Source organism: Ammodytes marinus, assembly GCF_949987685.1.
Source record: "Ammodytes marinus genome assembly, chromosome: 11".
In the NCBI taxonomy this organism is placed as follows: domain Eukaryota; kingdom Metazoa; phylum Chordata; class Actinopteri; order Uranoscopiformes; family Ammodytidae; genus Ammodytes; species Ammodytes marinus.
This window is the reverse complement of record NC_137215.1, coordinates 23,655,086-23,682,865: the sequence shown is the minus strand read 5'-3', so window position 1 is coordinate 23,682,865 and position 27,780 is coordinate 23,655,086. Positions and strand designations below refer to the sequence as shown.

Here is a 27,780-nt window from a genome sequence, read left to right as displayed (position 1 = left end):
AAAAACCGTCGGATGCTAAATTGTCATTTTTTGAAAGTTCAAAGTTTCATACTGTAGGTATATGTGGAGCATGATGTGCAATCTCATGTTTCACCATTTCTCTTCATACCTGCAGTACATACACAGCTCACACTAGTGTACAAAAATAAAATAAACAGGCAGTGGCATTAGACAGCAGGGAGACAAGTGTGGTGGCATTAAATTCAGTTAATCCATGCAGGTAATTCATGCAACGTAATCAATATGTGCTTGCTACCCTCAGAACAAAATGCACGACTGCGTTCCCACCGTCAACAGACTAAGGATTAATGGACACAGACTTCTGGTGAGTCGATCTCTCACATTTTTGTCTTCTCTTAACTGTATATTATTTTTATTTTTATTCAGAAAGTGGATGCTCTGTCCTCTCTTGCAGTTACATAATCTACTAATCCGTTCAGGACTGTATCTGAGTTAAAGTTGTGGTCAGTATGTTATTTTTAATTACATCAAAATTTCCAAATCCTCCCAAGCAATTAGTTTTATGATTGTGTGGTATTACAAACAGCAAAATAATAACACTTCCCTGAGCTGTTTGTGCTTGCTCTGCTTTAAAATATATATATAAATAAATAAATAAATAAATAAATAAATAAATAAATAAATAAATAAATAAATAAATAAATAAATAAATAAATAAATAAATAAATAAATAAATAAATAAAAATAAAAAAACAGCTATAAAACTTGTCCAGAAGTCAGAAAAGTCAAGTGTGATTGCAGGTGTTTTTCTTGTTAAAATGTAGCTTAATCTTAACCCTTTTAAAATGTGGTTTCTTGGGTTCATTGAATAATAAACTTTACAATGAATATTAAGCTGCATCACTGCAGGGAGGAAGGCAGAGGAGAGTTTAAAGGATATGAAACATGACTGTTGTAAACTCACTCCCGTGTATTACGTCTCACACTCTGGTGCTCTATAATCGCTGGCCCTCAAAATGGAAGTGAGTAAATAAGTTGCGACTTCTGCTTTTATAACGCTCTCATGGCTACGTCTCTGGGGGAACCTTGGCTGGCTGTGCGCTGACCCAATGATTGCAGGTATAAACTGTCAGTGTGTCAGGCTGTCTGCATGAGAGAGTAAGAGCTGGGAAATAAAGCTGTAATCCCTACTCATTTAAAGCTGTAGTGTGTAACGTTTTCATACAAATGAATGTCCGTTACATTCCAGCCATTGCCGAATGGGTTGACAGAAAGCTGATTAAGCCTATCAGCTCCACAAAACTCTCTCTGTATTTCTCAGTATGGCAGTGTATCCAAACTGGTTTCGCCCACCGGCACTGGTGCAGGAGATCAGAAAAAAATTTCAGTTGTTGATTCTTCTGCTGACAAAAACCTGGATGTACAGCAGAAGGTATAAAAATCTGTGCGAGATTATGAAGGCTTACCTCACATAGATCCGACGACAGGGTTGATTTAATTACACTGAATTCCTTATGGGAGGGGGGGGGGGCAGAAGTTAAGCATTATAGCTTTAAGTATGTAAGTAAGTAATCTGTTTCAGTCATAAGGGGGTAAAAGAGGATTTTATGCAAATAGCTGAAGCATGGGTTAATAACTTCCTATTATTTTCTATTTTTAGGAGTCTAATACTTCTGCAATACCTCCGGCACATTGGCATGCCTCCAGAAGCATTTATTCATATGCATCTTCTCAGAGGCCATTTATATACCTTTCTTGCTACGTTAACAAATGAGATCAACGATCCACTCGGCTATTCATTATTCAATGACCATGAACTGATTCCATTTTAGGAGGAATATTGCATCATGGAAATATTTCCTCAATATCTCCCAAGCTTATCTGCCCTAAAGTCTGCTCAATAAGGATTTTCTGAAAATGATTCATGTTTCAGGGTGGAGGCTTTGTTGTGCAAATTACCTGTGCAGACAAAAACACATCAATACACAGTGTGTATTGACTTTCATATAGATCACGTAGCCACAGAGTTGGCCATTACACCTGGGGTCTATTAAGGTTGGGTCAGCCTGATCTGGTATTGAACCGCAGTATTTCAGCATGGCTGCTTCGCTGGCTACAAACACCTTCAATTTAACTAGCATCAAAGCTACAAAGTCTGAAAAATATTCATCCACCATCAGTTCGAATTGTTGTTCCTACTTCTGTGAGCTTTGTATTGTTTACTGTACTTGTTTTGTTTTATCCTCGCTAGCGGCATGGCTCCACAGCAATGCCACTCCCTCAGTCCAATACTTGATGAAAACACATTTGGTGGGTGCCAAAGTACATGCATGTACGTGTTCACAAACGTATGTTCATTTGAGGGTTCCTCTTAGAAGGCATGAAAATGTGATCACCCTACCAAAGGATAGAGTCAGCTGCCCCTGACTTTCATTCAGCACCACCATTGGGTACAGGACATAGACAGTCATGGTTATGCATTTCAATGACTTCGGTGATCCCTTAACTTTAATGATTCCTTCATCAGGTGCTTACCTAAAACCTTTTGTGTATTTCATTCAAATTCAAAATGGCACGTTCTACTTGTAGTGACTTAGTGATGAAGGGTTTTTATTGATTTATTTTCTTTGCGTCTGAAGGGGAGCATGACAGAAAAAGTTTGAGAACCTGATGGATCACAAGTGTAATGAGAGTCTTCTGTGTTTATACTGTATATAGACAGTGATATATATCATTCTCCCTGTGTGTCCTTGGACCTTGTCCTCACTTCCCCATGTCTGTTAGACAGAACTGTGTTAATAATTAATCTGCTATCTACATCCTCGTAGATCTTTGTTTTGATCTTCTCTTCTGACAGCTCTTAAAAGTCTTTACTTGAAAAGCATTTGTCAGTTTTAGAAATGTTTCATGTCAATGCAGTGGCTTTCAGTAGGTGGCACTCTTTACCTCTTAAGTTATGCCCTTCTTAGCTCATTGTAACTATCCAGTTCCTCTTCTATTTTTGACAAGGAAGCCGCTGTTGCCTCTGGCAGTGAAATGTCACTTCCTGTTGCAAGAGGATTTTACAACTGCAGCAGTGCGCTTTGATGCCTTTGTGAGGGTTGAATCACATTTGGGTTTTTAAATGAAAGTGACACGAGCCAGACTAACCTAACCCAGATGTCTGCAAGAACTTAAAGAGCTCCTTCACTCAACATCTGAGATGTGCAGGATGATGTCTGAGCAGACTGCGACTCTAAAAGGCCTTTTATGACTTAATATCATCTCAAGGGGAAAATCTTTGTCTGTCTTTGTCACATTAAAACATAGTTTCAGACGAGAAACCAATCATGACCAAGTACATTACTTACACAAGCGCGACGTGGAAACCCCCATCCCAGTACAGTCAAGCAGAAAACATGTTCAAAAAATGATATCATTAACAAATTATATTCTTCATGATGATAATATTTATGTGTCTTAAAACATGTTTGGAGGTGATTTATACATGTAAATGTATAATACAGATTTGAATTAAACTTGAATAGTGCAGCATGTTGCCTTAACTACATTCGGATACATGCTGGAAGTGCAGCAGAAAAGGAGGAATAATTGTAGATGAGGAGTTCTGTTTGAATCAGCAGTACCTCAGCATGTGTCTAAGTGCACTGAGGGGCCATACGGTGGGCTCTGTATGTTATTCAGCGAGTGTGCTGCCACCGAGCATAGGCCTGGGCTTTTCTAATTAGGTTTGTACTGCATATTGGAGCAAAGGTCACAAAATCCTTAAGTAAGTAGTAACTCAGGTTTAAACTGCAATCATAAGATAACATTAAGTTCTGCCTGGAATGAACCTTCATCCCAATACACCTACAACTTCATTATCATCTTCATCGCGAAAGAGCTGACGAGCCTATTAATGCTGGTGGACACATTTATCGAGTGCTACTAATGTTAGTTTGATAAAACAACATGATGTTTAATGTAGGCTAATCTTTAATCTTGATGTATTTTCTTAGTTTTTATTTCTTTAATGCAATTTCTAATTTCTAATCTTGATGTTTTGTATGCCCCTGTAAAGCACTTTGAATGGCCTTAATCATTTAGCGGTTAGAAGGAAAGAAAATACAAATGTTATCAGAGGATGGATGGCTGCCGACTCACAGTACATTGTGGCGAGAATGACAGTCAGTCAGTGCAGCATAGATAAAGGTAATCTCCATCTTTTTGATGCCAGGTTCGCTCGCACAGGTAGACGGGTTAAGAGAGATATGTAGTAGATCAAGGGAGCTGTCAGCCTCTATCACTGTGACGCTGCTCGTGTGTGTGTATGTGTGTGTGTGTGTGTGTGTGTGTGGGTGTGCACACGCGCGGGTGTGTGTGCCGTGTAAGGAAGCCACTGTCACATCAACTCTTCAAACAAACGGCACAGCTTGTGCACTCGTATTTGGCTAAACCTATATCGCATGATTACTTTGTTTGTATCAGCCACAGTGGCGTGCTGAAATACAGATGATATGTGCTAAACAAAGAATTAAAAAAAAATGTTATATAGGCTTTAGTTATAGAGAGTTAACACATATCATTTCAACAGAAATCAAGTGCTGATGTGGTCCAATTGTAGCCTCTGTATTTCATTTGAATAATGTTGACACGGTCCAACTGTCATGGATAATAGAGGAACCAAGGCGAGGCGTTAGTGTCTTAAAGGAGAAAAACACCTTTTTATCCAGAATGAGGTTGTTACACTTGTGATTTTGGAACACTTAGCGTAGCTTTGTGAAAGTCTGTCATCTAATGGCAGCCATGAGACCCCGCACAGCTGCTGTGAAAGAAGCAAAGGTAATTGTGTGGGCATGTACCTGCGAAGCTGTTCTCTCTATCGTGAAATGAAGCTCATTTCAAAAGAAAACCATTAACAAATGTTTCCATGCGTCGACCCCCCCCCCCCCCCCCCCCGCTCGCCCATTTGCCAGACAGCCACATGTGAACAGAAAACAAACAGTGACCAGCCATGTGCTCCATTAGATTCGATTGTTTTTAGATTGAACTGACCTCTCTTCACAGACAGAACTCATACTTAGGATCTGTAAAATGTGCGTAGGCCTACTTATCAGGTTATGTGCTTTAGTCTTTGGCAACTGTGTGCTAAGAGCATTTTGAGTGTTTGAGCCTTCCATCTGTACAACTGCAGGGATGGCAAACAGCAAAGAGCTCTCGGAATTTACCTGAGATAGACCTAGACCTAGTGCGGATGAATTAATGTTAAGAAAGCAGAGAATAAAAGGTGTGTGATACGAAGCTGCTGTAGACAAATGTTATATTTACAATTACATGGATGACCTAATTTTAGATAAAAGAAACAAAGTCTGTATGGTAGCAATGGTCTCTAGTTGGCTGGCCAAAACCTTTAGTCTTCAATCTGACGGAAATAGCTCCACAATTAGCCTACTGGATGGATTGCAATATAGTGTGTGGATTGGTGCTGAAATTCATGATGCCCATAGGATGAATCCTAGACTGACTTTGGTGACATGTTGACTTTTCATCTTAGCACCATGTGAAATATCTGCTAATTATTGTCACTTTGCCTCAGCTGTGCTTTGTCTGAATGGATTGACAGTAACATACAAAACTAAACACACAGCCCGTCACACTGATGGTACAACAACAACAACAACAACAACAACAACAACAACATGGTCCAGCTTTGCCAATAGACAGATGTAGGCCTACACTGTGTAACCAGCGGCAGTATATGGCACAAATAGCATTAAAACAGCATGAAGACGCACCCCGTTCGCAAATACACACACATTAACAGCAATTCAGCAACATACTAAACACATTAACAACAGCATTGTGTGCTCAGCGGCAAAAAATAAAGGCAGAGACATCAGCCGAAAAATTCAAGCTCCTACTCAAATGAGGCTATGTTCAACTTTCTGTGTTCGCCGCGCCGCAAATGAAGCGCGGCAGATGGAGCGCGCCAATATGATGCGCGTCACGCCCGCCGCTCCACACGCTTGTACATTGACTTTGTATGAAATCTTGACCCGCGTCAGTGTGCAGTGTGTTCGTACCTTCACAGCATGGTATCATTTAGTTTCAATTGCCTATGGCCTCTAGCTAATACCACAACCAGGTAGCACCAGTGTCAGAAATTGTAATATTATAATATATGCTTAAGAGGAAATAAGAGAACACATATATCAGTGCTACATTTCACATGCTTTTACTAGTCACTCAAATCAACATCATTGCAAGCATTAATTCAAGCTAGAGACAGATTGGACTATGGAGACAGTAGTTCCTCTTCACGTATGCTTATTGAACTGTATGTAATTAAACAAATATATATTGAGATGTGATTGAGCAGAGGTTCCCTGTCTACAGTAGGCTACCATGCAGCTTGTAGAGCTATTGTGTTTCATTGAACAGGCACAGACACCCCTATGAATAATTCATTGTGGGAGCAGTGCCTGGGAGTATACACTGGGGCGGACTATTTGATATTTTATTCTGTGTCAAAAGGCTAAGTCTGATTTTATACCGATACATTTCTTTTTTTTCCCCCAAAGCCTGTGGGATGATCAAGTGTGTGTCTGTGAGGCCAAGGTTCAGCTCTTTGAAGGAGGTAAAGCCTTTCATATTAAGTGATCTCACTCTCTGATTTACAAATGATTAAATCACAAGCTGTGCTTAAAGAGCTTCCACTATACTATGGGCTTATTCCTAGAGGTGATACCTGCTTTTTGTGGCACCAAGGTTCCCATACTCACACACATAGGTAATGTGAGCTGCATTATGAAGCCCCTCCCTGTGAGAAATCTCATATAAATATAACAGCTTTTGTAAAAACTATTATATATTGGACTGTTGGCATTTTAACATTATCACACTTGTTTCACAGGTGACTCTGCATATAAAGGGCATACATTCATATCTAAATGAACCACATTAACCTCTTATCAAATAGACCATCTTTATTTGTTCATTTGAAGAATCACCCAACCCACTTACAAATCAGAAACGCACAATATCCAAACGTTCCCAAATAGTTTTTGTCACAGATTGTCCTACACAACGAGAAAGATAGAACTGAAATGACACAGAGCGAGTAACAACCTGGAGCAATGAATTATGAATGAGGAGGGGAATACATCATTTATGTGTGATATGTTGCATATTTTATTTTATATAATAATTTTCTTTCATTTAAGAATCACAATAGCCTTACTGCAAAGCAGACACACAAACGCAACACAAAAAATAACAGTCAGCAGTTTTCATTTACAAAACCGGGGAAACTAGGTATCGGCGTACAAAATGCATCTCTCTACCTTTGCCTTATCTTTTACAGATTGCTTCATGTTTCCTTCGCGATGTCGGTTCAAGAACTGTGTTTGCTGCGTAAAATAAGTCACAGACAGACAGTACATCCAATTGATTCAATTATATTATTTGAATCTGTCATCCGTGAGCATTACTATATTTGAGCACTTTATCAAGCCATCAAAATCCCAGCAACGAACTGACCAACAATTGTAAGATTGAAGTGCCTGAATGTATGCATTTATTCTAATGTGTGTAACCATCTCTGATCCCACATCTCCCATGCTGTTTGTACTAATAAATACATTTCTTCCTATTTTTGGTTTTGTTTTAAAATAACAGGAGTTACATTAGAAAAACAAGTCATTGTTGCAATGGCCTTTAACGTAATGCTGCCATCTCCTGTTAGCTAAGAGGGGCTGCATGACCATCAAGCTATTAGTATCGCAGCCCTCAACAGTAATACAACGACTGCTCAATGACAAATATCAAACTCGTGCATTTAGTGGATTGGCAAAATACTTGCACTATCATCTCTGCTTTAGGGCATCACTGTCATTTGTAAACTCTGTAGTCTGTCATCTTTCCCCAAGGCCTCACCATGTGTTCATATTTCATCTCTCTGTTGCTTCCACAGAACCTGTCTGACAGTGACATGAGCAAGTTTAGTCTCATCCACCAACCGTAAGTGACACTATCACCCCACTGTCGTCACACACCTTTCTTCTATACCTCCCTCTTTCCATCCTTCACTTCACTCTCACTTCCTCTTTTTGTTGAAATGAGGAAAAAACCTTTATGGGACACTGAAGTTATTTATAACATGTAAAATTTGCTTACAATATGCCTCAAGCCTGAGTGTAATATAAAAACCTATACTAACTTGATAATAAGATGATACTTTTCAACGTGTTTAATCTGTATTTGTGTGTGTGTGTGTGTGTGTGTGTGTGTGTGTGTGTGTGTGTGTGTGTGTGTGTGTGTGTGTGTGTGTCTGTGCGTGCGTGCGTGCGTGTGTGTGTGTGTGTGTGTGTGTGTGTGTGTGTGTGTGTGTGTGTGTGTGTGTGTGTGTATGCAGATGTGCGTAGAGAGGTCTAGTGTGTCTGCCTGACTGCACCTGCACATGTGTTGTCTGAATGTTTGTTCTTGTTTTCAGAGAAATGTTCCTGTTGTATGTATTCCCACGTGGAAGCTTGTGTGCACATAAACACATCTGACAATACTAAAGTCAGTCAGTCAAACTGAAACGTCATTTGTAATATATGTGTACCAATTTTTAACTTGTGTTTATGAATAATTATTAATAATTTGATATGTAGAATTGATATTCAAATGATTTACTGCTAAAAAAACTATATAAATAAATATAATTTTTAAAAAAACACATACAAAATCCAAATCCATTTCCAGGGTTTGTTTGTTTGTTTGTTTGTTTGTTTGTTTGTTTGTTTGTTTGTTTGTTTGTCTATAAGCAATTGCATTTACATTTACAAATGTTGTGCACTCTGTTCATATGTGTCATATTAAGTTGAAGTGTGGTAATGTCAGTCGTCCTGGGCTTCCATACTTTCCTCTTTGAGTTCCTGTTTTGATGTGGTAAATCATTTAGTTGTTGAGTCGGTAAGTTGCACTTCATTGCTGCAGCCAAGTATCCAGTTTTCCACTCAAACTCTGTCAAAATGAATTTATAAAATCACACATATACATAAAAGGTCAGAATGCAACATCTTCTACTATCTCTCATAGTCAGGATTACACCAAAGGTAATTCCATAATCCCAGATATATCCTTTCACCCAGTCTCTGGCAGAGCAAGGCAGCACAGTGCATCTCCGCGTAGAAAGGGAACTGGAAAAACACTAAGTGAGGTGACAGGAGTTAAAATTTCCCTTGAGCATATGAGCGTCCCCTGTGGTTTAACATTATTTTCCAGTTGAGCACCTCCAAATCGAACGGGCGACTACTAGGCTTTTCTCTTTGTGAATTATAGTTCAAACATATGTTTTATTAAAAATCCCAAATTGGCTGTTTCAATTCTGTCTATTCTTCAACTGTATGGAGTGGACGTTTCTGACGGCCAGACAGCTTCTTTGTTTCTCCTTCTCTTCTGTGGTCGGAAAAGGCTGCCCACTCATTTTTACTTTCCCAGACATATATAGAACGCACTGAGGATTACGACATGGTACTTTCCATGACACACCGCCATCATGACCTTCCACACAGACCTGTTTAAAAGCTGCCAATTCTGACGGAGTGACATGTAACCACCTAACATTTTTATTTTTTTTATTTTATTAAAAAGGGTGCCTAACAATGCCATAAGAGTTTATCTTCTTAAGGAACAACGGCACGGTTCTTTGCAGATGATGCAATGTTAATGTTGATAGATAGATAGATAGATAGATAGATAGATAGATAGATAGATAGATAGATAGATAGATAGATAGATAGATAGATAGATAGATAGATAGATAGATAGATAGATAGATAGATAGATAGATAGATAGATAGATAGATAGATAGATAGATAGATAGATAGATAGATAGATAGATAGATAGATAGATAGATAGATAGATAGATAGATAGATAGATGGATGGATGGATGGATGGATGGATGGATGGATGGATGGATGGATGGATGGATGGATGGATGGATGGATGGATGGATGGATGGATGGATGGATGGATGGATGGATGGATGGATGGATGGATGGATGGATGGATGGATGGATGGATGGATAGATAGATAGATAGATAGATAGATAGATAGATAGATAGATAGATAGATAGATAGATAGATAGATAGATAGATAGATAGATAGATAGATAGATAGATAGATAGATAGATAGATAGATAGATAGATAGATAGATAGATAGATAGATAGATAGATAGATAGATAGATAGATAGATAGATAGATAGATAGATAGATAGATAGATAGATAGATAGATACGTGGATAGATAGAATAATCTTAGCTCCCTCGAAGAAGTAAAGTCTGTTCTGCCTGTACACAGCCTCCATGTTACACAGATAATGGAAAAGTGCACATTACTTTTCTTAAACTGTTCCGAAACATGTTTCCACCACCTTGACCACCTCCTTCCAGTGACCTGATTCAGGTGTTTGCATGTGTTGGCATGGGCATCAGTTAGTCTATAGGGATGTGGTGTAAGAGGTTGTTTTTTTTTCTAAGTGGGTTTAATGAAATGTGTTTTTGAGTAAGTGTGAGACGAGGAGCGAAAAAAAGAGAAGTGATGTTTCTTGCCACAGCTGGCTAGAATGAACTCCCTCCCCTCCGTGACAAAAGACCTGACTTGTGACCAAACACAAGCAGTGTCCATTTACATTTCTGCAACAAGTCTGGGAGCACACGCTCAATGGAACTAATCATGAATATGAATATGGATACGTTAAGTAATCTTGTTGCTCCCGCTACAGCTAAGTTTCGGTAAGAGCTTCAGTGTTATTTGATATTTTGCTTCCAAGTAGACCATGGCACTGTATGGAGAAAAAAACAAACCCAGACTTTTCAAACATATTTGTAGTGTTTTGACAGAATAACTATGTTGTTACATTCACATTCCTCCGCCAACAGTAAGGGGGTAAAAACTTGAGCATATGAGATTGTGTCATTTTCATGTCATTAAGCTTTTAGTCTTTAAAAAATAAGACAAAGAAAATTGTCTTTTTTGAAGAAAAAAAATCTTTTAACATTATACATGAATAAACTGCTTTATATAATCCCTTTCAGAAAATATAGAGGAATTACAAGTCCAACAATTTTGCTCAGCTCCTAATACTGCAAAGACTTCTCTCTGAATGACCAAACCAATTGATGTGTTTTCCAGGCAGCTTCAGAAGATTGTCCAAGACATCAAGAAAAATGACGGCAGCTTGCTCAATAAACTAAGAAGGTCGGTGTCTAGAATTTCAAGATCTCTACCGTAACACTAATATGTTGGATGAAACAGCACAGTGGAGAAATATATATTAATCTAAATTCATGTATATTGTGAAGTAGCAGACTGATCTGTGAGAAATGTGTCGATCTTGAAAAACCCTCTGTGTGCTGAAGACACATGTATGCTGCAGTAGAAATGTCAATTCCTCTTTCACAACCATTGGAATAAGAGAGAGAGAGAGAGGCAGCAAAAATAACTCAAACAGGTGGCTGTTCTCTCACTTTCCTTTCCTTACATGAGTCCCCCATGAGACACGTAAGGATAGATACTACGATGACACGTGCGGTACAGGTCCCATTTATTCTCACCCTGTCTGGTAAACATGCGTCAACTGACGAGTATATTTATAGATATATATAGACCTTTCACAGATGGTGTCCGTGTCTGAAATGGGTCTTGCATTTAGACAAAGAATCATTAGTCAATTAGTCCCAGTTTAATTAGACAAACCTGAATTCATGTCTGAAGTGTTGTTGCATTGTTCAATGTTATTCTCAAGTCACTGTTATAATCATTAATGACCTGCTGATGATGTCAGTATCTCTCTACATGGCAGACTGAAAAGCAAACCACTTCCAAAAGTACCTGCGAGAGATTACAGAGGTAAGAACTGAGCCGTTATCCCTGGCTATAGCTCCCTATTGAAATGGGTTGAGGGGCGCATCACAGTAACACACTGTGGTACAAAGTCAGAGGTGGAAGAAGTACTCACATCTTTAAGAATGCTATGCAGAATTGACCTTTTTAGATAACGTATTTATTTCAATGAGTGTAATAATAATTGATGCATTGATGTGTACAGTACCCTAATGTTAAGGCTGCTAACATCAGGGCTTCCTTAATTTCTTTATAGATTAGATTTCGTATGAATTAATTGTACAAAGTAACTCACAAATCTATGAATGTACAACATAATATCTAATAGAGGAAAAAATGCAATAACTGTCTCTGAAATGTTACAGAATAGAAGCAGAAAAAGAAAGGAGAATGGACTAAAAAATGGACATTCAAGTAAAATACAAGATTGCCCTCACAGTAATAGAATAACAGTACTTAGTTATTTTAGTTACTTTGCAAAGCAAGCTGTCACTAAAAGCTTTAAGTCATGCTGAAAAAGAGAGTTGTTCTGTATCTTTGATGCGCAGATACCCAGAAGAGCTTTATTCAAGTTTGGCTAGTCTGTTCTAACAATGCTCCAATGCCAATATGTACATTGGATGGAATCTGGATGTCCATATGGCTGTGAAGACATCCCTGATGAGTTTCCAATGTGAGCAATTCACAGTTTTCATTCTGGGAGTTTGAGTATAAGGCAAACCAAGTGAATGTTTTCCAAGTTACACTGAAAGATGGAAATAAAGAGAAAATATTATACTTAATAAAAGCAGTGTAAGATACCCAATAATGAAGCCTCATAGCTGATCCCGGTGGGTATTGCATGTTTTTCAGCCATCACTTTTACTGGAATCAGGTTACTGTAACGACTAAGCAAAATGTAATACAAGTACCGGTGGTAGAACTCACCCATACATACAGTACCAATAACCTGTTTCCAGTTGTTGAAAAACACACAGTCTCATTATGTCTGTTCAATTCGCATCATAAAAGCAATTATTTAAGGACATGTTGAGATATTTTCTCAGATATTTGAGGTGAGGAGACACGCCCCACTGGTTCCTCCGTTCTAAAATGAGAACATTCCACACCTGCTCAGACGAATTTGATGCTGGTATTTCTATTTAGCTAGCTAGGGACAGTTTTAAATACACAATTCAAACGTTCTTTTTAACATATTATGGGACTATCTCACACTCATTTCTCCCTTCTTTGTAATGAGAACCCTTTAAATGTCTGTGTCCACAGGTGAAAACAACGGCGATGACCAGCTGTCTGAACCTGATTATGTAAGTTGGGGGAAAGAAATGTGAATGTGAAGTCATTTAAAGGTCACTTATAATACTCATTTTCAGGTTCAAAATCGTAATTTGGATTTCTGCTAGAAACTGTTTACATGGTGTAGTATCCAAAAAAAACTTCATATATCTCACAGTGCTATTGCTGAAACTCCTCTTTTCGGATTCTGTTCTAATCTCTCCGTTTTTAGAGCCTGTCTCTTTAAGCCCGGCCTTCTAAAAAGCACAGTCTGTTCTGACTGGCCCACAATCTAACTGCTGGTTTGAATCTAATGGCCATTAGATTCAGGGGGATCTGGGGTTGTGTTTATCACTGGTGGAGGTAGTGCTAATCTGATTTTAATATAATCTGAAATGTTCAGATAGATCCGAGGGGTTGTTTTGCTCGTACTTTGGGAGTTTGTAGGCATACTGGGGACCCATATTAATGTTGAAAACAGTGCATTTAAGCATTATAAGTGATCTATAAACATTTTTGAAACTGTTGATATTTTGTGTGAAACATTGCGGGTGTGTTGTTGCCAGGACAATGAGACGTATGACGAACCTCGTGAGGACCACGATGACAGCTACGAGCCGCCTCCCAGCCACAGAGCCTTCACCACAACTCCCTCTGCTTCCTTCCAAAGAGGGGAGTATCTGGGTCGGTACAGTCAAACGAAAAATAAACTTGCCTTATTTCTCACCACCAATGGCAATGTCATCAATTCGCCTGATGTTGAAATTCAAAATTCACACGAGCTTTGATTTTCTGTACACGCTCAGTTTCTCTTTCTTCGATAACTTCTCCTTTGCATCGCTATCTTCCCTGATGAGGTTGCGTTGGTTTCATTTATTCCCCTTACGATAGACAGGGCTTTTCAGAACGCCACTTCATGCAAAATGCTGATATCCTGTTCTCTGCTTATGCTTCTGCTTTCCAGACAGCCGCCGAAACCGACCCAGCCGGCCGCCCAGGAAGCCCCTCCGCCCAGGCAAAGCATCCAAACAGCTGCCCCCCGAACCCACCCATGCAGAGAGCGATGAAGTAAAGCAAGCCTGAACTCATGAACTCCAGTTTGCAAAATACTTCCACCTACATTTTACTGTGTCTTGGAGAGTTTCTCCATATCCCACGGGTTGGCAAATACCTTCCAGTGAGTGTGGACTGCTGATGTGTAGCCTCCTTTTTACACAATATTCTATCTGTGTTGTTTTGGTAGGACGACTACATCGATCCAGACGGCGGTAACGACGATGACAACTACATAGAACCTGAAGAGCCTTCCAGTAAGATACACTGGAGAATAGAGAGGACAAAGACAAATATGAAAAGATTATATTAATATTAATTATCTCCATGACTCTCCTTAGGTCCTTTGCATGGTGGGAGCAGAGCAGGGAGGGACCACACCAAGTTGCCTAAACCTTTACCAGAGTGTCCCTCCAGTCCTGGTAGGTACAACATAAACCTGCTTGTTCCAATTCATCCAAGGATCTATCCAAGTACAGAACTGTGCATAAGTCTTTAGGCAGGTGTGAAACATGTTGTAAACTAAGAGTGCTTTCAAAAACGGAAGTTTTAACAGTTCCAGGTTGAAGTGGCAGAGTAGGAGAATGTCCTTTAACTAAATGGTAAATGGACTTGACTTATATAGCGCTTTCTAGCCGATTTTCTCAGCCCCAAAGCGCTTTACATATCTTACCACATTCACCCATTCACACACTCACTCATACACCGATGGTAGAAGCTGCCATGCAAGGCGCTCTCTGAACCATCGGGAGCAATTTGGGGTTCAGTGTCTTGCTCAGGGACACTTCGACATGTGGCGGGGAGACGGGGGATCGAACCTCCGACCCTGCACTCCAGAGGCGATCTCCCTACCTACTTCGCCACTGCTGCCCATAAAAACTAAGCTCTGTGCAGACTGTGGGGACAGACAGAGTGATGATGACGTTCTGAGAGCGTGGTCCATAGCTGCACTGTTTATGTGATGTGTGATGTGTGATGTGATATGTAAGTGGATATGTAGATGGGCAGTAGACGAAGCATACTGTATATTTATAGATGAATTTGTACCAGTGTAGAGTTCTGCCCAGATGGCAGTTACTAGCATTAGTGGAAAAACATGCCTTGTACCTAAGAAAGAAGCACCGGTTTTCATTTACATTTCCTTAAAAGATTTTCAATTTGGTTTTTAAAACAAAGCTTAGCCTAAACTGTGATGCCTTAGTGTGTGTAGGTGGTAACAGACTCAATGAGAGTAGCCTTCTTTGTGCAGACAAATTGCAGATGCAGCAGCGAAGCGAAGCGAGGCTTTTGTGTTTCCACTGTGTGGCTAATTTTGTCTTTCTAATTCTATTTCACAGACGTTTATGAGGTTCCGAACAATGAGGTGAGAGGCTTATGTAACACCAATTACAAGTTGCTGCTTTCTTTGGACGTGCATTTTAATGTGGGACTCATGTGATGGTGTCTTTACAGGAGGACTCGTTATCTCTTCCAGGCAGCAGGTCAGTTTTGAAACGGTCTCTACTGGGATTGTGGTTGGGCCTAATATGTTTCTTTATTTTTTTTTTAATGATTTAGACGCTAAACATTCCCTTGCGTCTTATGTTGCAGACTGTTTCCATTCCCCACATCACAGTCAAATCCTTTACCCCCTAAACCCAGCCCCAGCCCCAGGTACAGTAGGAGCGACAACATTTCATTTAGAGAGCCTGGCAAATGAATCAGAGCTTTATAAAATGCAACTCAATCCGTCTGTTGGGATGTTACGATGCTGCTTTCCTATTTTCTACACTGATAATGACTTGTCTTCCATTTCCTTAGAGTGGATAGGAGGGGATCTCCGTCTGTTGTGAGTGTTGACCAATGTGCAAGGTTTCATTTACAAAGAAGTGTATAACAGAGATTTGCCATATGGTAGGATGACGGCGCTAACTCACAGTATCTGCGTTGTGATTTTCCAGGTCCAGGAGCCCACAGACGACGATGAATATGAAGTTTGTGATCAGAATGATAGTGAGTATTCACTATTCAGTATTGTTTTCCCTGCTGATGTGAATCCTTCTTGCACGTTGCGCCGTCTAGGGGATGGCCAGTGGAAGGACAAAAATATAATTCCCCAACAGTGATGTTTTTTTTACAAAAACTCATAATAGTTAGAAGAAATAGCTTAAATTGCACTGTATGCTCCTCAAGGTTCCAGTGATAAACCTGCAGAGGGTCCTCCTCTACCCTTACCCAAACCTTTGCCAAGACAGTAAGCATCACTTTCTATACATACAGCATTATTTATATACTGTAAACTGTTAAAGATGAAAGAAGGGAATAACTGTTTGTCTAATTTTATTTCTTTTTTCAGGAGGTCACCAAAACCACCCTCTAAGCCGGTAGGAATATATATTTAGAAAATAAATAAATAAATCCAAATGACACATTCAATCCCTGTAACTTGCCATTGTATTGTATGTGATCCACATTAGGCTACAGTACGTAGCTTTGTTTATGATGCTGGAAATCATTAAGTATATTGTGTTTTCCGCAGAGGCCAGATTTAAAACCTAGGGAATTTGAAAGTAAGTGTTTTTATTTATATATATATATAATGCTTTTATTAAACGCTGTAAAAGCAGCCACTTAGTGCCAGTCCGAACACTGTTTAACACAAGCTGAAATGTTACCTTACTTCTTCCTGCAAAGGTGATAACGTGATGATTTAATTAAGAAGATTCAAATGCTGCACATACATGACAGTGTTTGCTGATGTACCCTGAGGAGTTCAATTGAGGGGCAAACCATTATCACTTGCAGATTTTACACAGTTGATCCATTCCAGTTCAAATGGAGTGTAGAAAAGGCATAGAAATGGGTTGAAAAAGTATAACTTGAGCCTTGAAACAAACTGAAGAACATAGAATTCATCTCTGATTTCTTCTTATTACTAAATAATCACCATATAGTATGTGTGGGTTTCCTCAGGTCGGACGCTGCCTGCGATGCCAACTGAGCAGAAGCCTTCGCTCAGAGCTTTGACACTGGACTCCAAACGACCAAAGTACGACTGGCAACATGCATTTGATCTGCACTGATAATAAGCATTTGGAGGAATCTCAGCTGCCTTTTAATCTTAGCCCTTGTGCTGTGTACTTACTGCTGTGTGTGTGTGTGTGTGTGTGTGTGTGTGTGTGTGTGCGTGCGTGCGTGCGTGCGTGTGTGTGTGGTCTTTTTTACAGGATTCCTCTTCCAAATGTTTCCTCCTCCAGTAAGTACAGTCCCTGCATGAGTCTCACAGCAAGTAAACAGCCAGATTTTACTACTTTAAGGTGGAGTCAGAGATTCTGAAGGACGCTTTCTGCCGAGCTGCTAATCTGTCCGTACTGTGTGTGTGTGCAAAAATCCAGTGGTAATATACAGCCTAGGCTCTGTAAATGGGTATGTAAACAAAAGGTATGTTAACAAAGGGGGCCCTCCATAGCTAACAACATGCCTGTTTACAGAGCCTAGGCTGTGTATTAACACCAGATGTTTTGTCAGCAGGTAGCAGATCGTGAGGAGATATTTACTGATTTTGAAGCGTTGTCCAGAATCACTGACTCTACCTTTAACCTATGCCTTTAACATGGAAGTGGAAGAACTGTCGATTTGTTGTTATGTTTGTGTCTTCTGTTGAACCAGAACCGGCTAACAGAGGAAGTTTTGCTGCTGAAGATCGCTCTGCAGATCAAAATACGGTGTGCTCTTGAATGATTTTATAAAGTTGAATAAATAACCTTAACAACTGCATTCTATTTAGGGCCACGTTTTTAATTCTCATCGTCTTATTCTAGGACATGGACGTCTATAGGAAATCCTGGTATGCCAATGACTGCGATCGCAGGACAGCTGACGACACCTTGCTCCGCGCTAATAAAGTCAGAGTCTTATTATTATTGAGTCATCCAAATGTGCAGCATGTGGTTTCTTTTTGGACCAGGCCTTAAATAGGTTTAATAATGCTGTGAAAACGACATATTTAACATGGGAGTCGATGAGTCGAAATTGCTCTGATTTGAAACCTGCCCTCAGTGGCCACTCTGTGAACTTAAATTTGTGTCAATTCCACATTGGATGCTGGTAGAACTCGCTGTGGTTGGGGCTTGGTTTGACTGTGAGAGCTTTGTGTTTCAGGACGGGGCGTTCATGGTGAGGAAGAGCTCGGGCCAGGACACACAGCAGCCCTATACGTTGGTGGTGCTTTACAAGGGCCGAGTGTACAACATCCCCATCCGCTTCATACCAGCCACCCAGCAGTTTGCTCTGGGGAGGGAGAAGAAAGGAGAGGAGGTACGGTGGAGGACTGTGTATATGGCATGATGGTCAAATGGAGTTTGTGGGTGTTTAAGCTGGAGCCAGCGATTCTGGAGAATGAATTGTTTTCAAAATAACTTATTGTCAAAACTAGTAATAATATCTCCTCACGTACCGTGTGTGTGCTGAAAAGGATCTGGTGTAAATACACAGCATAGGCTCTTAAAACGTGTATGTAAACAAAGGGCCCCACCTGTAGCTAGCAACATGCCTGTTTACAAAGCCTAGGCTGTGTAATAACAGCTGGGGTTTTTTTTTCAGCACACAGTACACACAGTTCGTTGGGTAGCAGACTGTGAGGAGATATTCACAGATTTTGATAATGAATGATTTTGACAACAAGCGTTCTCCAGAATTGCTGACTCCACCTTTATTGTAGGAGCATGTAGATCTTAGCTTTTTGTCAAGAGTAATGTGATATCATGCAGCAGTTGCAGCTAAAGTCTGGTCCAATAAGTCCAATAATGACACTTTGATTGAAAGACTGAAGCAATTCAACCATAGTGATATTGTAATGTTTAAAACGTTCAGAATTACATTAGACAAGCAAGGCTTATGAAAGAACAGCTAGACCTTACCACACCCAATCTCATACTCCACATTCACAGGTTGTAAAGTTTTACAGGTTCTAAAATCCTATCCTCACATGCGTCATACTGTGCCAGTACTGCTGAGATACATTGACTTGCCGGCAGGCCGTTTTCACTGCAGTCGTTTTGACTTGTCACAATAGGAAAAAGGTGTCGTCAATCACATTGATGCGTCTTGGTTTTGTTATTCAAGTGTGCCGGTGAGCCATGACAGTATGACAATGGAGGAACACTCATGAATCATCCACACTGACTGCTGTACAGTCGCATAATGGACGCATGGCATTGTGGGAAATTTAGTACCTGTCAATTTTTTTTTTCCCATTGTGTGAATTTTTTATAGGCACCTTATCAAGCATAAATCTGGCCACTCAAATAAAATGTGTGAATATAATTATATATCTAGTGAGCAAGCATGCACACTATACCAGGACCCTTACACAGAAGCAGCTAAATGGAATTCAGCCATCATTAATTTTAACATTTAGCCCTGTGCTTTTCCTACTGTGACATACCAACATGTCATATGTTCAAAAGGCCTGCGTCTGATTTCTATAGAAAGGCCAAACCTGATGACAAGACTCCCTGTTAGTGTCTGTGGCAGCTGCTAGTGTAAACGACCTTGTTCAGAGTTGAATTATATTTCTACTTCTCATGCTGGCGATAGGAAAATATTGCAGCTTTGGTGCAGAGCAAACACCGCATACAGGCAGAATGCTAATTGTTTTTCCTTATACCAATTATTGCACACGCACAATCACAATCATTAATCATCGCCTCAACCATTTCCTCTAAATCAGCTTTAAATCATTTAAAAGGGGTTTGGGACACCATAAGGAAAATGTCAAATTCTGGCTTGATTGATTTCAAGGATATTAAAACCTTTCATTCTAATGTCCTCCTCTTCGTTGTATTTTGTTTTTGCAGTATTTCAGCAGTGTTTCCCACATCATTGAGAACCACCAAAGGAACCAACTGATGCTGATAGACAGTCAGAGTAACACCAAGGACGCCACAAAACTGTGTTACCCTGTGAAGCCCTAGAAAAAAGGTCAAGAGACTGGGCTGGTGCATCTCACCTGTTTACGGAACTCATTATCTGATGCCTTTCCCTGCGTTCCAATACCCATACTTTCTGCTATTTAGTATGGTACAAACAAGATTTAGGATGTCTCAATTCTTGTGGTCAGATTTAGTATGCTTAAAAATGCCTACTACCTCCAGTCGAGATGTCTGTAGAAATCAGCATGCTATTTGAGCAATTCTGACCCACAATCCACTGCGCACCGGAAGTGACAACACATCAACGGAGCCTTCGTATGAAAACAACCAGGGATTCGATGGACATATAAGCAAGAAGCAGTTTTGTCATATGCCAACGATTTTGTAAATTAAAAATATATATATATTGAAATTGCAAAAAAAAAAGAAGGTGCACTGTTATGATGAAATAAAAAAGTATGTCCCAATTGTGTGCCTACTGCATGCTTACTATATTCTTTTTATGGTCAGATGTATTGTGTAGAATAGAAAAAAGAGGGTATGCAATTTTGGTCTTCCTTCACTGTTTATTTGTGGTCCTGTCAGCAGGACTGTGTGCCGGACCCACCATCACTGCTGGCCATGCAGAGCTAAAGTAGCACCGACTCACAAGACTTTTTAAATTGTTTTTTATTAAGATTTTTTTAAATTGTTGTAATGCTCTGTCAGTTAACAGTTTATTTAAATGAATGCAAGGAATGACACAGTGTCGCTGTAGCTGAAAGAAGCAGGATAGACAAAGATGTTCATGACAGCAATAGTTTGGGAAACCAAATGTATAAGGTTGCATTGCTTTAATAAAAATATTTTTCTCGTGTCGTACAGTTCCACTCACATCTTCAGTCATCACAAAATGCCACCAGGAACTGACAAACTGGTTCATTTATTTATTTTTCCAGTCAACAAGTAATGCTATATCAGACTCATGCACATTTGTTGCATTAACGAATATTCCTAGTAGGCACTTGGTGAAAATTCTCAGGTAATATTTTACAGTACCTCTCTATCTGTGGACTATATACACAATTATAAATCTTTTATCTAAATTGGAAAAGGTATGTACATGGAGTAAGCTACTGACAACGGAAGTGTGCACCGCAGAAACAGGTATACATGCGCTGTATCAGTATATAGCACAGGTGCATCCAATGGTCCTCGACTTACACAAACGTGCACACGCGCACGCACACACAAACACTTACACCGAAGCCAGTGTTTGCTAGCTGAGAATACTGAGGGACAACGGCTGCATAAGGAAATGTTAAGTCACAGTAGGACACTGGCTGAGATTGTCGAAGGCTTAGGCCTAATAAGGTGAGGTAATGGGGAAATAGAAACCCTCCTTTCATAGTGCAATTAAAAGATAAGATTATCATTTCAAGTCAAAAGAGAGTAAAAACTCCTTAGGGGGGAAAAAAACATGATCAAATCAGATTTAAAAAGATACATTATTTTGCTTGTATTTCACCAACAAAAGGTTTACGTTTGTGTCTTTCAGGATATCTGCTTCCACTGAATGAATGCAGGAATATATACACCTCTTACAGGTAACTCTATATTTGGACATGATTTGGTGTTTATACATAAATTTGTTTCACAAACACATAAGATTCTTCCAATGGCCCCAGAAAGCAAGAAGAGAAAAAGCATATAAAGGCTGAACCTGTGAGAGTCATAAATAAATGTAGAATAAAACAGCTTATTGTCTTCTTTTTTTTCTACTTAAACAGTTTTGGTATATCTGAGTAACGTGTGGGTCTCGGCGTCCCACTCCACAAACATAAATATGATAGCTACCACTGTATAGCCTACCCGTACATAAACTGATTCGTAAAACTCAGATAGATGGTATGGGAAATATACATATTACAGTGTTCTAAAAAAAGTTTTCCATACGACAGTGTACTTAAATCACCTTAAATAAAGCTATTGCGTGGACAAAATAAAAAAAACAATAGAAAGAACTGAATTATCAACTCCACATCCTTTCACAAATGATCACTCACTCTACAATGAGTTTGCGTGGAGCTGCACAAACTGGGAGGGCCTGACAGGTAAATGTTTTAAATTACCCTGAGATTGTGAACCCTTCCAGGAGGGGTGATCATTTTAAAACTCCTCAAAAACCATCCAATCGTAATTAAGACTTTAAAAAAACTGAGAATAGACTAGCAGTCACTGTTTTTTTTCTTTTGTCGTATTGCAATGTCCTGTTTTTCCAGACAGTTTTTTTTTTCTTCTTTTAAATCCAGTGTGTTTGACATTTTAAGAGTTTTCACAGTTTGGTCTGTTCCACTCGGCCAGGTGCCTCTGCCGATGGAGCATCCATGTCTCCTGGCTGGTGAACACCCGGCCGCAATACCAGCAGCGGAACGTCGTCTGGGCGTCCCTGCCCTGAGAATCCACGCCGACCACTTCGTACTTTTTCCTGGTCAACCTACGAAGTTTCAATTTCAACATGAACCTCTCCTGTACGGAGCTTTGACCGCGTTTCCCCATCATGGAATCGGGCTGATTCGGAGTCTCAACTTTGGTGGAGGAGAGAGCGTCTGCAGTTCTCCTGGACAGCACCACCCTCTTGGCGTCTCCTTTGTACCTGTTGACCACCTCCATGATCCGGCCCACCTCGGGGATGTCTGCGTCCGGGTGATTTAGCACCACCACGGGCTGGTCTAATGCCGGACGCTTCACCGGCTGAGAGGGGTTTATGGGCACCAGCTTCAGGGTCCTCTCCAGGGTTTTTGGGACCGGCTGCCACTGATGCCCAGGGGCCGGTGAGGGCTCCTGTTGGATGGGAGCTTCCTCTGTGGGCAAGTTGGCGTCGCTAAGGAGATCTGGGTACGGGGAGTCTCTCTCTCTCCTCCCCTCAAGGCTTGAATCTTCAGAGTTTATTTGACCTGCGAGACAAAAAAAAAGGAGAAAATAAATAAGTAATTTTAAAGCTCCCATATTATACACTTTTCGGTTCTATTATACACCATATTATATGGTCTTAGTGGTCCCTAATACGTTTTTCTTTAATTGTTTGCTGAAAAAAACTTTCAGGTGATTTATTGTACTATGCTGATGTTCAGCTAATCTCACAATGGCCTATTTTTTAAAAAGAGCTGCAGCTCCACTCGTAAATATACAATCTTTGAGCTGCCCCCGCCCCCTGTCCGGAAGCAAAGCCAGATACGCCTCGCCCTCTGTCTGTCAGGGCCGTGGACCAATAGGGGTGTGGGCTGCACAGTGGAAGCTTCTGGCTTTCCAGTTTGTGAGGTCAGAAAAGGGGAAAATTCTGACTGGAGTATATTGGGGGGGAGGGGTGGGGGTTTCAGAAAGGGGGAGAGTGAGAACAGGAGAGATTGTTATTTTTTTTTTATATTTTGGCAGTCTCTAGGCACACCGTGGACCCATGGATATGTTAGAACACATTTAAAAAGTGCATTTAGCATAATATGTGACCTTTAAGTCCTGTCTGAACAAGTTTGGTGTGAACAGGGAAAAGACTGATTTAGCTTCAATGCCCCTGACTGCTGCAAACAATTACAGCATCAAATTAAAATCAATACATTCATACCCTTTAATCAATTCAGACATGTTATCTTAAACTTATCTTTATTATCTAATTGTTTTATAAATGATATCCTTATGTCCTAAGGTTTTTTAGTAATCTGAATGTTATTTAACATTTTAAAATGTAATGTTCTTATCTCCTATTCCATGTTTCAATGGATTTGGAATTTTTTTGTCAGCTTGTTGTGGGCCTTTACTTTGTTGTTTTCACTTTGCTTTTTTTTTACTGGTGTCATTGTAAATGAGGTCACCCCTCAATGATCTCTCCAGTTGAATGGTTGAATGATTGAATAAAACACATTCAAATTTAGTTCATGAAAATGCCACTGACACTGTTAAACCCTTAACCATCATGTCTACGTAGAAACTATAATTTACCGTCTTACCATGTGGTGTAATAACAGGTGGGGTAGACTTGGTGTGAGGAGTCGCCCCATCATCAGCAGCAGAGCTCATGGTATCGTCCGACACATGGCTGTCCATGCTGCAGCCTGGTGTGAGCAGGTTCTGAGCGGACACCTCTGCTTGAGCCACCTCTGCGTCCCTCACATCTGACTGGCCTGTCCTACCGGCCCAATCGCCCTCGCCAACTTCCGCTTCCAACAACTGCTCTGGTTTCTGTGCGTCGGCTCCAATTTCTCGATGCGTCGACGGCGAGCCTCCTAGCTGGATAGGCGCTTGGTTCCCCTCTACGTGTTCAGTCCCCGTTGGCTCTTCCCCTGGCATTGACTGTGGAATCGTAGCGATGGCTTCAGAGGCGTGTTGCACATCGCTCTCTGAAACTTTGGTCGGTTTCGACTGGTGTACGTCTTCTAGCTGCACTTTCTGGAGAATCTGCTCCGTCTGATCCTCCACTGTTCTTTGAGAGGTTGGTGGTGGCAGCCCATGACAGTCTCCTCCTGTGGGAGACAGAGAGCTTTGTGACACCCACTGCTTCTCCTTCACTGGATTCTTCTTCAACACTAGCTTCAAGGCCACTCCTGATGTTTTAACCACTTTTTTAGATGCTGCCTTGGTTTTTCGTCGTCTTTTTCGTCTCTTAGTTTTCGGTGCAACCCTTTGAACAGATGTCTGCTCGTCGCTCTTGTTTGTCAAATTCAGCTCACTAGGGATATCAGCCCCTTCGTCGTGCAGAGGCTCCTCGTGTCTTTTACAATCTTCCTTGGTTTCCAGATCGGCCTTTACTTCCCGATTCTCTCGGTTTTCCTGCATTTGAGCGTGCTGAGACGGCTCCTCCTGGGCCGGCAATGGGACCTCATTATCTAGTTTGGTTTCAGTCTGTGGACATGATGTAGGATCATTTAAATTTGACTGACATCCCTTTTGGTCGACTACACAACAAGCATGGTCAGCGGCACTTTCAGGGGAAACAGTATCCGATGACGTCATCATTTTCAACCTTTTAGCGTACGTGGCGCCGTTCTGAGCGACAGTTATCTTGTTCTTGACCGTGAGGACAGTCAGATCCGACGAGTTGGACATGACTCCGTTCTCCGACTTGGGGTGGAGATGAATGTCTTGGGGGACGTTTGACAAAACGCTTTTAAGAGCCTTGGTCCACTTCTGGTCGCCCGTTTCCCCGGCGACAGATTTCATGAGAAACTTCTGAGTCTCCTCCAGCGTAGTCTGTGGATCTGACAGATGGCAGTATTTATCCAGGAATTCTCTGCCTGGCAGAGAGAGGCAGTCCTGTGTCAGCCAGCACATTTCCCTAACTGCACTTCTTGTTAATCTAGGCTTAATTTTGGGGACTGGGTCATTTGGTTTCACTGCTATGGAATCAACCTCCTTCTTCTTCTTGCGAACGTGGGCAGCTTTAATGTGCTTAGCAATCAACCATTTCTGAGATGCCTCGTAGCCACAGTGCTGACAGCGCAACGTTAGATTGGGGGTTTTAGGCCCAGACTTGTTCTTGTCTCTCGTGCGCAGGGATCGGTCCTCGTTAGCTCCAGTCGGGCCCAAGTTATGTCCATGCACGTGCTCTAGAAATCCTCGGACGTCGCTTGTGGAGAACTGGTGACACGTTTCACAAGAAAATTTGCCATTTTTGCAGTGATGCATGGTCAGGTGCGTGCTGAATTCCGGCCATGTGCGCTGCACGTTGTCGTTACAGACGCCGCAACTAGAAAAAGTGTCATTGTGGCTCAATAGGTGAACCTGAAGGTAGGAGAACTCGTGTGCACTGAAAGCACACACGTGACAGGAAAAGACCGGCGGGCTCCCTTTGTGCTTGTCCTCAAAGTGGCGCACTAAGTCTTTGGGAACGTATTCCGAGTCGTCCCCACATTGGGAGCATGTGAACCTGAGTGTATTCCCACTGTCTATTGCCCTGTTCCGACCCTGCTGTGCTCCCCGGGGGGGCTTCTTTGATGAAGGCCACACCGTGCTTTTCTTCCACCCCTCTACTATCTTCTTTGGTCCACGGCGCTTATCTTCACTTTGCATAGTGGGGGGCTGAACGGCAGTCTTCCTGAGGTGGGGCCGTTTGTGCCGATCTCTATTCTTCTTTTTGACACGCCGTTTATTATCCCCTGTGGAGGTGGCTGCTCTCAATCCCGCTGAATCCATGGTCTTAAAGGCTCCTGGAAGTGCACACAAAACCAAAGAAATCAACAATAACAATAATACATATTCAAAGCTTATGCAAAAAAACATGAATAGCCTACTTGATTTGAATGTACTACAGTAGGCCTTTGTAGGCTCCCTTTGTTTGTTTGGCTATGAAATGCTGAAAAAAAACCAGCTCGTTCTGTGTGTTGAGACTGCCATTTCATAATTTCACAGCAAACCCATAACAAGAAGTTGCATTGACAGTCCTTCTTTGCCTGTTATTCACAATGTCCAGTCCACCTGTTGCAGGATATGGCTCAGAATGCCTCTGCATGCATGGATATTAATTAAATCAGGTTTTAAACACACTTACATTCTTATAGAGCCCCAGGTGCAGGAAACTGCACTGAAACTCACCTGCTCACACGATAGTTCTGAACTTCATGTCCAATTTTCTACAGTGTGGGAGGCAATTAAAAACTCCCAAAACCGACGAATGCACGAGTAAAATCACTCTATCAGCTCGAGGCAGCGTTTCTTACGAGCAGATTAATCGCTGAATCGTGCGGCCATTGTGCAGTTTGACTTGACCACAACAAACTGATGAGCCTGCCTTTGTGACGAGCAACGACCGCCTAGGGAATAGTGAAGTTACGATAAAACTATCCCACAGCGGCGCCATGAAAGCCTTTTGTCTTCTCGCGTAGAGAAGGACGCGCTGTTATGAGGCGTCGGTTGAAGATAACTGTTGTAAAGGTTTTCTAGAAAATAGCGTTCGAGTGATTTGAATTTACGTGACGCGTCAGGAGCTTACAAAGACGAAATAACTTGAAGAATAAAAAGCGTGGCAACAAAGTTACGCCCGACGAGTTTCCCTAACCTGACGTCGAGTTATTACCGCGGTTAAAGCCACCGGATGGTGCAGACTAAGAGTAAAACTGTAGTTGTGTGTGTAGTTGTATCGGTTTTTACCTTTTCTTTTGTGGAGAGCTTGACAGCTCAGCGAGTGGCAGCCATGATGGTTTCATACGGGGATTACAGCCAGCCCTCTGAGCTGCTTTAGCCTTTAGCCCAGTGCCTCCGACAGACAGACAGAGAACTGTACTGTCCAAGGCCTAAACACAAAGCTGTTTTAAAAGCAAACATTGCTTTTGGTCCGTTAATGTGGTGTTTAATTTACATGGTGGTGACTCTCCTCTGTCGGCATACGGTAACATCAACAACAAAAAATGTCAGTCAAGCATAAGCCCCGTTCCCCCAATAAAGGATGTATTCGCCAAGCTATAGGCCTACGTCTGTCAAATTCATTCGTCCCCAGTTTAAGTGAACTGCAACCATCGTCCCCGGGCTGTAGCCTAGATGTTGCGTGTGCAGGGTGATAGGCTTCTTAAATAGGCTACGCGTAGGATAGTTCTTCGTGTCATTGTAGATTAGGCTACAAAAGTCATACAATGTATCTGTAAATTGTAGGCTATAATAGCCTATGAATTTCACAGCCCACACAGGTGGACTATGACATTCCAATTAGACAAAATACTGCTGCTGCCTGCACATTTT

General features: G+C 41.0%; 2 protein-coding genes across 3 annotated transcripts; one reads left to right on the top strand and one right to left on the bottom strand.

Annotated features, from left to right (window-relative positions):
* Nucleotides 1-301: 301 nt before the first annotated feature.
* On the top strand, nucleotides 302-20,931 carry blnk (B cell linker). Of its 2 annotated transcripts, XM_080036534.1 has the most exons (23): nucleotides 302-325; nucleotides 7,913-7,959; nucleotides 11,126-11,191; nucleotides 11,796-11,842; nucleotides 13,103-13,143; nucleotides 13,678-13,795; nucleotides 14,076-14,179; nucleotides 14,355-14,421; nucleotides 14,506-14,586; nucleotides 15,502-15,527; nucleotides 15,617-15,645; nucleotides 15,755-15,817; nucleotides 15,965-15,992; nucleotides 16,105-16,156; nucleotides 16,337-16,397; nucleotides 16,500-16,527; nucleotides 16,683-16,713; nucleotides 17,117-17,192; nucleotides 17,371-17,399; nucleotides 17,813-17,868; nucleotides 17,965-18,048; nucleotides 18,305-18,460; nucleotides 20,002-20,931. In XM_080036534.1, exons 2-23 carry the CDS (start codon nucleotides 7,931-7,933, stop codon nucleotides 20,116-20,118), a joined length of 1,389 nt encoding a protein of 462 aa, XP_079892660.1. In that variant the 5' UTR covers nucleotides 302-325; nucleotides 7,913-7,930; the 3' UTR covers nucleotides 20,119-20,931. The 2 variants fall into 2 exon arrangements, with proteins under 2 accessions (XP_079892660.1, XP_079892659.1); XM_080036533.1 differs by lacking the exons at nucleotides 302-325; nucleotides 7,913-7,959 and adding an exon at nucleotides 10,623-10,725.
* Nucleotides 20,932-21,055: 124 nt separating this feature from the next.
* On the bottom strand, nucleotides 21,056-27,243 carry znf518a (zinc finger protein 518A). Its single transcript, XM_080036532.1, has 3 exons — nucleotides 27,196-27,243; nucleotides 24,060-26,255; nucleotides 21,056-23,012 (listed from the first exon to the last, which is right to left on the bottom strand). Exons 2-3 carry the CDS (start codon nucleotides 26,239-26,241, stop codon nucleotides 22,381-22,383), a joined length of 2,814 nt encoding a protein of 937 aa, XP_079892658.1. The 5' UTR covers nucleotides 26,242-26,255; nucleotides 27,196-27,243; the 3' UTR covers nucleotides 21,056-22,380.
* Between the last annotated feature and the right edge of the window lie 537 nt (nucleotides 27,244-27,780).

Coding starts and splice junctions, on each gene's coding strand:
- blnk (XM_080036533.1), top strand. CDS start 10,655: ATGGAACTAATCATGAATATGAATATGGATACGTTAAGTAATCTTGTT. Junction 16,714..17,116: donor AAAACCTAGGGAATTTGAAA/GTAAGTGTTTTT, acceptor GGGTTTCCTCAG/GTCGGACGCTGCCTGCGATG. Junction 17,193..17,370: donor CTGGACTCCAAACGACCAAA/GTACGACTGGCA, acceptor TCTTTTTTACAG/GATTCCTCTTCCAAATGTTT.
- znf518a (XM_080036532.1), bottom strand. CDS start 26,241: ATGGATTCAGCGGGATTGAGAGCAGCCACCTCCACAGGGGATAATAAA. Junction 23,013..24,059: donor ACCTGTTATTACACCACATG/GTAAGACGGTAA, acceptor TTTGTCTCGCAG/GTCAAATAAACTCTGAAGAT.